Genomic DNA, 11,819 nt, shown 5'->3' with positions numbered 1-11,819 from the left:
ACTAAGGTAATATTTCTTGAGGAGAAAACAAGCTGCACAATGAAATTTCTGAAAATAGGTAAATCAGGCAGCAACAGATAAACATATTGTTTATCCTTAATTAGTTAAGGACTATGTCATCTGATCGGATTCACTTTAGAAGCTCAAAATACTGAAATATCAAAATTCAGTATTTCGAGCCCATAATGGAATCCTGGCAAGAGCAAAACTCCAGAAGCACGAAATTCAAAACCTCGAATACCAGAGGTTTTGAATTTCGCTGTTCAGATGTTTCACTGTGTTAATGGATTCAGGTAAGTGTGTATGTGTTAAGGGTTTTGGGAATGGGCTGTGGTGTGTGTTAGTGTGTTTTGTTGGTGTGATGTGTGTGTGCGAGAAGAATGTAGCTTGTGTGGTGTGTTTTGTGTGTGTGCGAGAAGAATGTAGCTTGTGTGGTGTGTTTTGTGTGTGTTTGTATGTAATGCGACCTTAGAGTTAGAATATATAAGTAGGGGTGTGGGGGGGGCTGAGCCCCTCACATGGGGGGTGCAGGGGGGCTTGTCCCCCTGCTTTCATGTAGTAGAGACTTGTGTTTGTCTATGGGGAGGATGGTGTGTGTGTGTGTGTGTGTGTGTGTGTGTGTGTGTGTGTAGTAGTAGTAGTAGTAGTAGTAGTAGAAGCGCGGAATTCAAAATCTCTGGTGTGCGAGATTTTGAATTTCGCGGTTCTGAATATTCGCTATTTTATGGTTTCGGCTTTATAGCCTTGATATACTGAATTTCGATATTTCAGTATTTCAAGGATATAAAGTGAATCCCATCTGACCATATGCATTGAAAGGTTCTTTATGTGAGCATTTACTGCTTTAACATGATCCTTTACTTAGCTCCATATGAATTATATTCTGGAGTTTAAATTACAAAGGATAATTCTGAAGATTATCAATTGATTTCTTTGGAAATTACCTTCATATGGAAAACCTGACTTTGATAGACTTCATCCTCATTTCTTTGTGTAGTTGCAGCACTCGGGATTTTCTTGCTCAGTATGATCATTATGGTCAGAGTTGTTCACTAGATTTTATGTTGTTCTGCTTTTCTGAAGTTGCTTAGTAGTATGTGCTAAGGAAAAACTCTTCATCGTGAGCATAAAGAATGAAACATTTGGCTTCATTGTGGGTGTAAAGAATGAAACATCTGGTAAGGTCAGCATGTGCAGCATCAATGTTTTGTCACACATTTTTTGGAAAAACCTTTTATTAAATATCTTAGCTGTGCCCTGTCAAACACTATACTCAGAAGTGACTGGTATCACTGAGAAAAGCCAAGTATATCTCTTACCTTGGAATTCAGTTAATACTGGTATCTTGAGATGTCCTCAGAAAGTCAGCATCAGAATCCCTTCATCAGAATAAGTGTATATCTGTATATCTATATCTATCTCTCTCTCTCTTTATATATATATATATATATATATATATATATATATATATATATATATATATATAGCCACTGTAAGGAGGACTTTCAGCCGTGGATCAGATTTTTTTAGCTTCATTACACATGCAAATCAATAGTTTTCTGTTTTTATATATATATATATATATATATATATATATATATATATATATATATATGTCCACAACTGCTTTTTTCCCATTTACACATGGGGTCGGGGTGCCACTTCAATAATGACAATCATCTAGAGCCAAGGTTCACATTGCTGGGTGGCTAGTCCTGCTGCAGTGTGTATGTATGTATGTATAGACACACACACACACACACACACACACACACACACACACACACACACACACACACACACGTGTATGTATATATATATATATATATATATATATATATATATATATATATATATATATATATATATTATTTTTTTTTCAGAATCCATGAGGAACCTTACCAAAGTCCATCTACTTTATAATTTAAGGAAAGTATTAAAAATCCTGGCAGCTGCAGTGTTTCCAAATCGCAGTGCTTTATTTAGAAATAACAGCAAGACCTATGACTGACCACTAGAAGACTTAGATCACATTTGAAAGCACAAGTAGTAAAGAACTATATTTTTGGAAGGCATAATCTTGAGCTGAATTGAGTATATAGTAAAAATGTTTACTTTAGAGTATAGAGGACTGTCACATTGCAGTAGATTGCCCCACCCTGCTGTGAACATAGAGATTATTAGTAGCACTAAGTGCAGATTTTGTCATTTAGTTTCATTCTTACTCATAAGAGGGAGAATGGCAGAAGAGAGGCTGATGTCCTGGATAAGATGCTTACATTCTGCCACTTAATCTTTCTCCCCAGTAATAAGCAGGCCTTATTATGAAGTAATTTATGGCTACAAGTCCTCATACTAAAAATCCCTCCTCATCTCCACAGGCAACCATCATCATTCTGCATGTTTATTTTATTGTCCATATGGCCTAGTCTTGTTCTATGAAAGGAGCATACCTCTCAACGTCTTAGAGCAAGAAATCTGGACAAAGTCATAAAAAAAAATGGGATGGACAAAGGCCCAAAAATAGGGACGCTTTTTAAATATTGCTCTTACAAACTTAGAAAGTTGATAGAATAACAGGTTTTGCATTAACATGAATTTTCTGAAGGGTATGAAGTCTGAAACTCAAATGTCTGACTTTATTTTCTGACTTCACCCCTCCATGATGTGTCAGTGATTTGCCAGAAAACCACAATGTTATGAGAAACAGACCAAAAATATGAGGCAAAAATCTGGACATTCTGCTAAAATCTGTACAGCTGAGTGGTTTGGAAAGAAGCTTGAAGAATAAATTTGTAGATACTGTTTGTAATGGGTCCACTGTGTCATGGCAAAATATAAGAGTGAAACTAAACATACTGGTAGTATTACTGTGAAAGGTAAACAGTATGTAGAATCAATTAACGCCTTACAACAAAACAACAAAAAAATAATTTTACAGGGGAAGCCTCCTGCACCCCATTGTGGGGGAATTTAACCCCAACTCCCTTACTTCTGTATGCTTTCATGCAAACTCCAAGGTCACTGCATCTTGCAAAAAGCACAAAGTAAACTTTAAAACGCATCCTTGTGTCCCATTCTTTCTCTGAGATTCAGCAATCTTAACTTAAGCATAAGAACAGTTAATTCATCAAGGTAAGGAGGTTAGCAGATATTACACCTTTGAGGAAACATAGCTTGATGAAACAAGTATGAACAAACATTACATAACACAACAAAAAATGAGTTTCTGAAGAGAAAGCCTTTTGTAATGCAATATTTTATGCCCTTAATATTTTGATTTTAAAATCAAAAGCTACTTTTTCTTGGAAGTATTTACATTACTCAGTAGTTGTCCTCTGGTGTTTAATTCTGGTCTTACTAGAATAATGTAACACTTGGGAAAAAATATGCAAAATAGTATCCCAGCATCAGAAGCCACAATGGCAAATATCTCTACAGCTACCATATACTTCCCTGTTGTGCTGATATATGCTGGGATGAAAGTTAGCCAGACACTCACAAATACAATCATGCTGAAACTGATAAATTTAGCTTCATTAAAACTATCTGGCAGTGCCCTTGCTAGAAATGCAACAACAAAGCTGACACTGGCTAGGAGGCCAAGATATCCCAGTATGCAATAGAACATTATCTCTGACCCTTCTTTACACTGTAGTATAATTTTTCCTTCTTCAAGTTTCATGTTCATCTCAGGAAAAGGAGGGGTTACTGTCAGCCATATAATGCATAAAGTGACTTGCAGTAATGTGCCGAAGGAAACAATGCAGCATGGGGTTCTGTGTCCCATGTAGCTCCTTAAATTACTGTTAGGATTTGTTGCTTTAAAAGCAATAACAACTATAATAGTTTTAGCCAGTATCCCAGAAACGCACAAGGAGAATAGCATACCAAAACCAGTTTGACGAAGCAGGCAGGTAAGTTCTGTGGGTTTACCAATGAATATTAAGGGGCAGAGAAAGCAAAGGAATAGAACAAAAAGGATAACATAGCTAAGTTCCCGGTTGTTGGCTTTCACAATTGGAGTGTTCCGATACATAACAAAAGTGCAAAGGGTAGAAGCAGTAATTATGGAGAGAACCACTGTAGATCCTGTCAAACCAGCACCTAAGGCTTCTTCATAAGACAGAAAATCATGTCGTTTTTGTACACAGGTGTTCTGTACCTCATTTGGCCACTGCATTTCTGAGCATCGGAAGCAATTGCTGGCATCTGTTATGAAGAAAAAAATAAGCTGTCAAAACAAAACTATCGACAAATTAATATAAGTAATGAAGCATGGGATTATACAACTAGCTTGTGGTCATTTTCCCCCCTGCAAACTATTAAGTGTTAACATGGAATTTACCAGTATCTTCATTTCTTATGTCAAGATGCTGTGCCTGTAGGATCCTTAAGATTATATCTCCTGCACATTCCGATGTGCAACTTTATTGTTTCTGTGCTTAATACTTCTACTAGTGGGCTATCTCTGGACTCTGCATCAGGAAGAGCACAGAATAACTTAGTAGTTTTCCCATAGTGCCTGTGAAAAAGAACCCAAGCAGCTTCCAGTCTTTGAATTACTTCTTTTATTATTTTTTTTTTGCTTGGTGAGTTTTTGCTACTTTGTTTTTGCTGTGGTACAGTGCCCAGCCCCCTAGTAACTGTATTTTGGGGTACGTGGAGCTGCAGTGCTGGCTGGGTATGATGAGTGTGCGCTCTCTCCTTCTTTCTCTCTCGCTCTCTCTCTCTCTCACACACACACACACACACACACACACACACACACACACACACACACACACACACACACACACACACACACACACACACACACACACACACACACACACACACACAACTTTCAACTGTTATGATTTAGGCATAGCATTTTGATTTTGGCCCTCAGATTTAACCTTGCTCCTCCTAGCTTTATGATGTTCCTTACAATGTCAGACCTGTTTATGAGTACATAATTTACTAAATACATTGTGAAAAGTAGAAACGTGCTCCTCTTTCTAACCTTCTGCTATGTTTTTAGAGGCCGATTCTGTTATTATTAATATCGGGAGGTTGAGAAGTGTGCACACATGCCCCATGTGGAAGAACCCATCCCCCCATAAAAGGAAGGACTAAGGACAGTGTATCAATGAATAAGTGAGGGATGTGGGCCTAGTGTAGAGATTCTGGGTGAATTTATCATGACAAGGAAAGCCTGTTGATTACTTTAAGGAAGTCTGAGAATTTAACTTGACAAGGCCAGTGAGCTGCCAAGAGGGTGAGTTCTGTGGTGGTTTGATTCCCCTGTACTGTCGTACTGGAGACATGTTGACTTGTTCTTGATCAGTGGAGTTTGGAGTATTAAGATGTAAGTTCATGCAAAACACTTAAGACCTGAAGTACATACAAGTGTGCTTAGCTCTATATTCTGAGAAGTGGGTCCACTGTAAATAAACTGCTCCTATGTTAGTGCCCCCAGTGTGTTCAAGTACCACAGTGCGCAATTTTTGTAAGGCAATCCAGCATGTGAGTCAAAATTACATAGGTGCATCTGTACCAAAGAAATCTTCTAACAGGTAACTATTTTATTTTTTGTATATGTTGATTTGCAAACTGTGTTGGTGGTCTGATCTGATAACCATTTTCAGCTACAACCTGAGACATAGCATTACAAAACAGAGTACAAAAAAACAGTAAAGTATATAATTATTCAGATACACTGAAAATATGAGCAATTAACTATGTATGGGCAGCAATTACAAAGAGCTGTGTATAAATAGCAATTAGTTTTGTAGATAAAAAGATAAATTAAGGACATTGAATGCTATCTAAGAAGTCCATTTATGGATGGCTTTAACAAAAAGCAAAGTCTCCTCACATGCTTACAGTGTGTATAATACCTCAGTAGTCTTACAAATGACTCATTAGCTTCAGTACCCATTTGAGCAGCAATGTATCAGCCAATCCCTTTGTAACAGCTGCATATGCATTAATACTTTAAGGACCCTGTTAGTTGCTGTATGAAGTTGTCAATGTTTTTTCAATCCTTATTTTCTCAGACAGGACATTCTAAACCTGAATGGAGGTCTTTTTAATGTAAGGGATCCTTGACTGCTGGGCCTTGGCACCTATGAAGTAATAACTGTTTCTAATTTGCTGGCTAGTGGGGGAGAGCACTATTCTAGATGTGGGAATTTAAATGTTTTTTTTTTTTTTTTAAAAACACCTTTATTGAAATATCACTTGTGACATAGGCAAACTTGCAATTGTACAATAGTAATCAAACCATATTAACAAGTTCACATTTACAAACATTGTACATTACAGATATTGTTTACACAATATAATCAATCTAGCATTCCATGAATTATTCAGTTCCTGCCTTCTCTTGAAAGTCATTCCTCCACCAAAGCATTTTTCTGCATATATTGTTCCCATAATTACCATTTTTGTATGTGATAAACTCATACCCTTTTCTAAAGAGTCTTGTTCTTTTATCTCTCTTACAATATTTACTATTTCAAGTATGGTTGGTTTAGACTTTGATTTCCATTTTCTAGTGATTGCTTTTTTGGCAGCCACCAGAATTAAACTTAACGAGGGATTACTATGTCTAGGTAATTCAGATGCTGTATCCCAGCTCAAAAGAAAAAAATTGTTTCCTTAGTTACACTCATTTGCATGCTATGTAGGAAATGTTTAAAGTCTGCCAACTTATTACACTCTGACAACATATGCTCCCAGGTACCTCTTTCTTCCCCATTGCACCTCCAACATTTGCCATCTACCTGAGGAAAACTTCTTTGGCATCTGCTTGGAGTATACTTCTAGGCAAAAATCCTAAATCTTGTAGATGTTGTTGCATATTTGGGAGTCATAGATATGCCCTTCCATTGTTTCTTTGTGAATTGCTTATCTAATCTCTCTTCCCAATCTTTGCTGACCTACCCTGATTGATTCCTATAGTTATTATGCAGTATTTTATATGCCCAACAAATTATCCTTTTTTAACAGCAGCTTCTATTCTAGATTCAACTAAAAACCCATTGCAGTTCTTTCATTTGGGATTCCTTTATTCCTTTCTCTTTCCATATATCCTGATATCAATCCCTGATAGGGAGGGCAATCTGTAGCCTGCAGTCCAAATGTCTTCTTGGCCTTTTCCCATTCTATTACATTTCCCTCTCTTATTATCTGTTCCCAATATCTTGGTTCCTTTGCAAGCTTTCTCCTGTAAATTCCAGATCCCTCTTGCCTATTCTCTGTGTGACGTCCCCATGCTGGGCCTGTAATCAAGGAGCCTGAATCCTCACCACTGACACTGGAGAAGGATGTGCACTTGGAATACAAATGGATACGCTCAGTATTTCCAGATGCAGACCTCTCTGCATCAAGCACAATTTCACTTAAGAGAAAACAGAGCACACACTCAGCCTGGGGTCTGGGTGTCCCTAACTGCCTCTCCCCAGGCTGTTTATGGCAGTGCCCATGGCTTCCCCTCTTTTTACTGAGCTAATGAACAAAGGCTTCTTCCAGTAAGCCTCCCCACTGGCACTGTGAAACCAGTGGTTCATGTCCCTGCCCCAAGTAACTGACACACACACTCTTTGAGATTTAATTTTCACACATGTATACACCTGGGAAAGGTTGGAACAGTTTACCTGCTCTACCATCTTTGCCCAGACTATAAAGTAGATTCACTCCCACCAGTCAGTTACTATAAGGGTCATAAAAGGGTATCCAATATGCAGAGTGAAGTTAATATTAATACAAATGGTAATGTTGACCAAACAGCAAGGCTTTCAGGAGTGGCCACAGTTATCAGCAAATAATTATGTGCAAATACTCGCAAAGCTTAAATATTTTCTAAAAAAAGGACCAGCCACAATGAAAAGTTTAAATATATTTAATGTTGTTGTTGTTGTTTGTCTTTCGGCTTTTTCCCGGTTAGGGGTCGCCACAGCGGAACTCCAGTCCGCTAATGATTGGCAGTAGATTTTTACGAACACCGAGGTGCCAGCTCGTCATTCAACCTTGAATGAAGGCACGCCCATTTACGCATGTCTTTTGAATGTCCACCCAACCGCGGGGAGGACATGCAGACTCCACACAGAAGGCACTCCCCGCACTCCAGCCGAGAATCGAACGGGAGAACCTCTTGCTGTGAGGCAACAACACTACCGCTGCACCACCGCGGATACTTTAAATAATATATCTAATATTAAATAATAAAAGATCAAGAAAACACTAAATATATATTTACAGTAAACCACAGAGTTCAAATCACAGGAAATATTTAAAATAACACTGATGGACAGACTCATACAAATAAAGAAAAACAATCTCTAAACTAAGCTTCACTATATTCCTGACTGAATCTAGGAGAATTACTATTCCCTAATAATGTACTTGATAGAGAAAGGCACAATGAAATACATGAGCAGTCCTTCTAGTCAGGTTCCCCAAAACAGAATACTCAATAATCAGAGATTACTCCCTGTAAAATATAATATCCAAGATGGCTTGCAAAATGACCTCATCTGATCACCCGACTCTAGGTTCTCACAGTATGCCCCTTTAAAGCTGAGACAGGAATTTAACATAGATGGCTACAATACACATCTAAATGTTTATGGCAGTGCCCGGGGCTTCCCATCTTTTTACTGAGGTAATGAACAAAGGCTTCTTCCAGACCCACCATCTTTGATCCTATTCATCACTGTGGAGTACCGTTTTAATGGTTTAACAGCTCATTTACATTTCCCTTATTTTTCTTAAAGTAAGCTAGCTGGTTAACCTCTGTTGCCCCAGTATCCTCTATTAAAACACATACATTTAATTTAGTTACAATAATACATGTACATTTCTTTTCATTCCAGCAGGACGCAATGTTGATACATTTAACACAAGCAAACCTCACCAGTACATTTTCAGCACAAGTATCTGTACAAATCAGTTTGATATACACATGACATATAATTATTTACAAAATTCCAGCTAGCTTTGCTGGCACAAGTCATACATCCACTACCCTACTTCTGCAGGCAATGGCTGGCAGTACCTCCTATTGTCACACTCTGTATCACTAATCACCATCATCCCTACCTGCAGAATCTCCATACTCCATTCCAGTGCTGGCTTAGTTCTTGCAATGCTTTCTGCTATTTTATAAATATAATATTCTGTATGGCTGTTGTATTCTCCTTAATGATCTGCATCCAAAATCTTACTCTCTCCTTATTTCTTGAATTACCCCCCTGCTTCACTATCATCCCTTTCCATGCGGAATTGTAGCTTTCTGCTTATGTTATGTGTAAAAGCCTTTAATGTATAGCTCTAAAACATCCCTTCAAATCAGGAAATCTTAAAACTCCATGTTCTAGTGGAAAGATCAACTTATCCCACTTGACTCTTCCATTTTCTCCTTCCAGATAAACTATTTCTACTCTTTATTAGTTACTATCCACAACTTCTCCTCTACTTGATAAAAATATGCCTGACCTTTGTATAAGCTTAAAGGGACTAAAATATTTTTACTGCTTGTATCTTGCTATCCATATCCATAGGCAACAGCTTCCAGTTTCTCAGTTTTTGTATTATCTTTTGTTTAGTCTCTTCCTACATATCCTTAGCTGCCATTACAGAATCCTTTTTAAACTTACTCCTAAATACTTCATTTTAACATGTCCACATAAATATGGGTATTACTGAACCAACTCATGTGTGGGTACATCGTTTACAGCTATAGCCTTTGTTTTATCTTCATTAAGTTTATATCCTGAAAAAAACCTGTAACAGTCTCAGAATGTTCCACAACACTGAGATACTAAATAATATCGCCTGAAAAAAAGCCAGCTTTTCTTGAATACCGTATTATACATAATCTTCAGTTTCTGAGTTCCTTATTTTCATTACCAATGATTCTAAACAAAATGCAAATAACAAAGGGAAAGGAGGACATCACTGCCTAGTTCCTTTGTTCAGATGCAACGTAGAGAGGAACACTTCCACTTTGATTTTTTACCTACAATCTGTCATAATCCTCTTAATTAACATTATTATTGTATCAGGAAATGCAAATGCTTCCATTGCCCTACTCATAAAATCCCAGCATACCCTGCTGAATGCTTTCTATGCATCAAAACCCACCAACAGCAGTATTTTTCTTACATTTTGCTACCTTCTGGATCATCATTGTTTTATTAATGTTGTCAAATGCTTGCCTCCCCTCCACAAAACCACACTGATCCATATCTATCAATGTTGGCAACATTTTTGCCATTCTTTTAGCCATTATAGACATAAACACTCTATAATCATGGTTTAAATTGAAATGGGCCTATATGAAGCTGAATCGGATAGGTCCTAACCATCTTTAGGTATTAGAGCCACCACAGTTTTTTCCATGACCTGGATGCTTTCCCTTATTTTAAATACTGTTAAATAAAACCTTCAAGATTTTTATCACTTTCTTCCTTCCTAGCTTCCAAACTTCCACCAGAATGCCATGTACTCATGGAGGCTCTCATGTAGATTGGTTTTACATCATCATTTTTTATCTCATCTCCTCATATCTTAACTGTAAATTGTTGAACCTCATATACTTCTTAACTTGGCATATTTAAGTCTTGCATAAATATTTCCATTTGTGCTTTCTTTTGATTTCCCCACTTCTCTGCTTTCTACTAATTTTCATAAAAGTTCAGAAATATCTCTAATACCTCTATAGGATCTCTGTTTTTTTTTTTGTTGTTATAGGCTCACTAAGTTTGATAACAACCCCTTCTACTTTCCGTTGCCTTAAGTCATTGTGCCAAACGTTTTTGTGTTCTGGAGTTATTATCAAAGAACAGTTGTTTAGAAGCAATCTTTCTAAACTCAGGCATATTATCTAGATACTCCCTTATTTTCCCTTTAACACTGCAGTTGTGCCTGTTCTTGCTCTGTAAGATTCCCCTTATTCTGTAATACCTCAGCCTTCATCAGCCCCTCTAAATAATTCTTGTTACTTCTTAACCATACCTTTTTTCTTTTATTTCTACCGGTTTTAAACTCCAATTTCAACTTATCCCACTCACTAGCTATATTTTCTGGAGTAATTCTATCTTCCCTAATAACGCCTGAGTAATTAACCACTACCTGTACCTTAAATTCCTTTCTTTTTAGCAGGTAGGTGGGGAAGCACCAGTGTCTGATATTTACTTCATTACCCTGTATTTTTATCATAGTAATTATTAGCGCATGATCTGAAATAGCTTTTGGATTTGTGCCAAAGGTCTGCATTAAGTGCACATGTCCCTATGAAATGTAATTTCTGTCTAGTCTAGCCCAGTTATTGTACCTTGGGGAATAATATGTAAATTCTCTCTGAATTCCTGCTTCTGAATTCATGTCTTGTCTACCAAATATTTTGACAAATTTCATCACAAATCTACCCTCTTTTATTACATTTTCCCTTCTATGCCCCCCAGATACATCCTCATTGTTGCAAATCAAATTATAGTCCCCACCTATACCCCACCTATAAGTAATATTCCCTGCTGAAAGTTAATTATTTCTCCCAAATATTTTAAGCTCCATAACAACAGTTTTAGGTGGAATATAATAAATGCTATTGTAATCCTCATCTCTTGACAGTAGCCCCTTACTACCACAAATCTGCCATTATCTTTTTCCTCTTCTATCTCTATTCGAGCTCTTCTAGCAATTAATATAAGTACGCCTATCTTCCTTTGTTCCTGATATTCTGCTGAATATCCATCCTGAAATCCTTCTTTATCAAATTCACAGAATCAGTTCTTTCCAAATGTGTGTCCTGTAGCTTTGCTATTTGTACT

At 37.2% G+C, this 11,819-nt stretch overlaps 1 protein-coding gene across 1 annotated transcript in view; it reads right to left on the bottom strand.

The window, feature by feature from the left end:
* Positions 1–3,295: 3,295 nt before the first annotated feature.
* Positions 3,296–11,819, bottom strand: part of LOC122801300 (vomeronasal type-2 receptor 26-like) — a 116,327-nt gene continuing 107,803 nt past the window's right edge. Inside the window, exon 4 of the mRNA XM_044070845.1 lies at positions 3,296–4,212. Within this exon, the coding sequence (XP_043926780.1) occupies positions 3,296–4,212 (917 nt within the window). The remainder of the gene's footprint in view (positions 4,213–11,819) is intronic.

The sequence above is a fragment of the Protopterus annectens genome, chromosome 4.part1 (genome assembly GCF_019279795.1).
Source record: "Protopterus annectens isolate FY-2018-M chromosome 4.part1, PAN1.0, whole genome shotgun sequence".
Classification (NCBI taxonomy): domain Eukaryota; kingdom Metazoa; phylum Chordata; order Ceratodontiformes; family Protopteridae; genus Protopterus; species Protopterus annectens.
The sequence above is the reverse complement of the archived record's forward strand: the minus strand, read 5'-3'. Positions and strand labels throughout refer to the sequence as shown.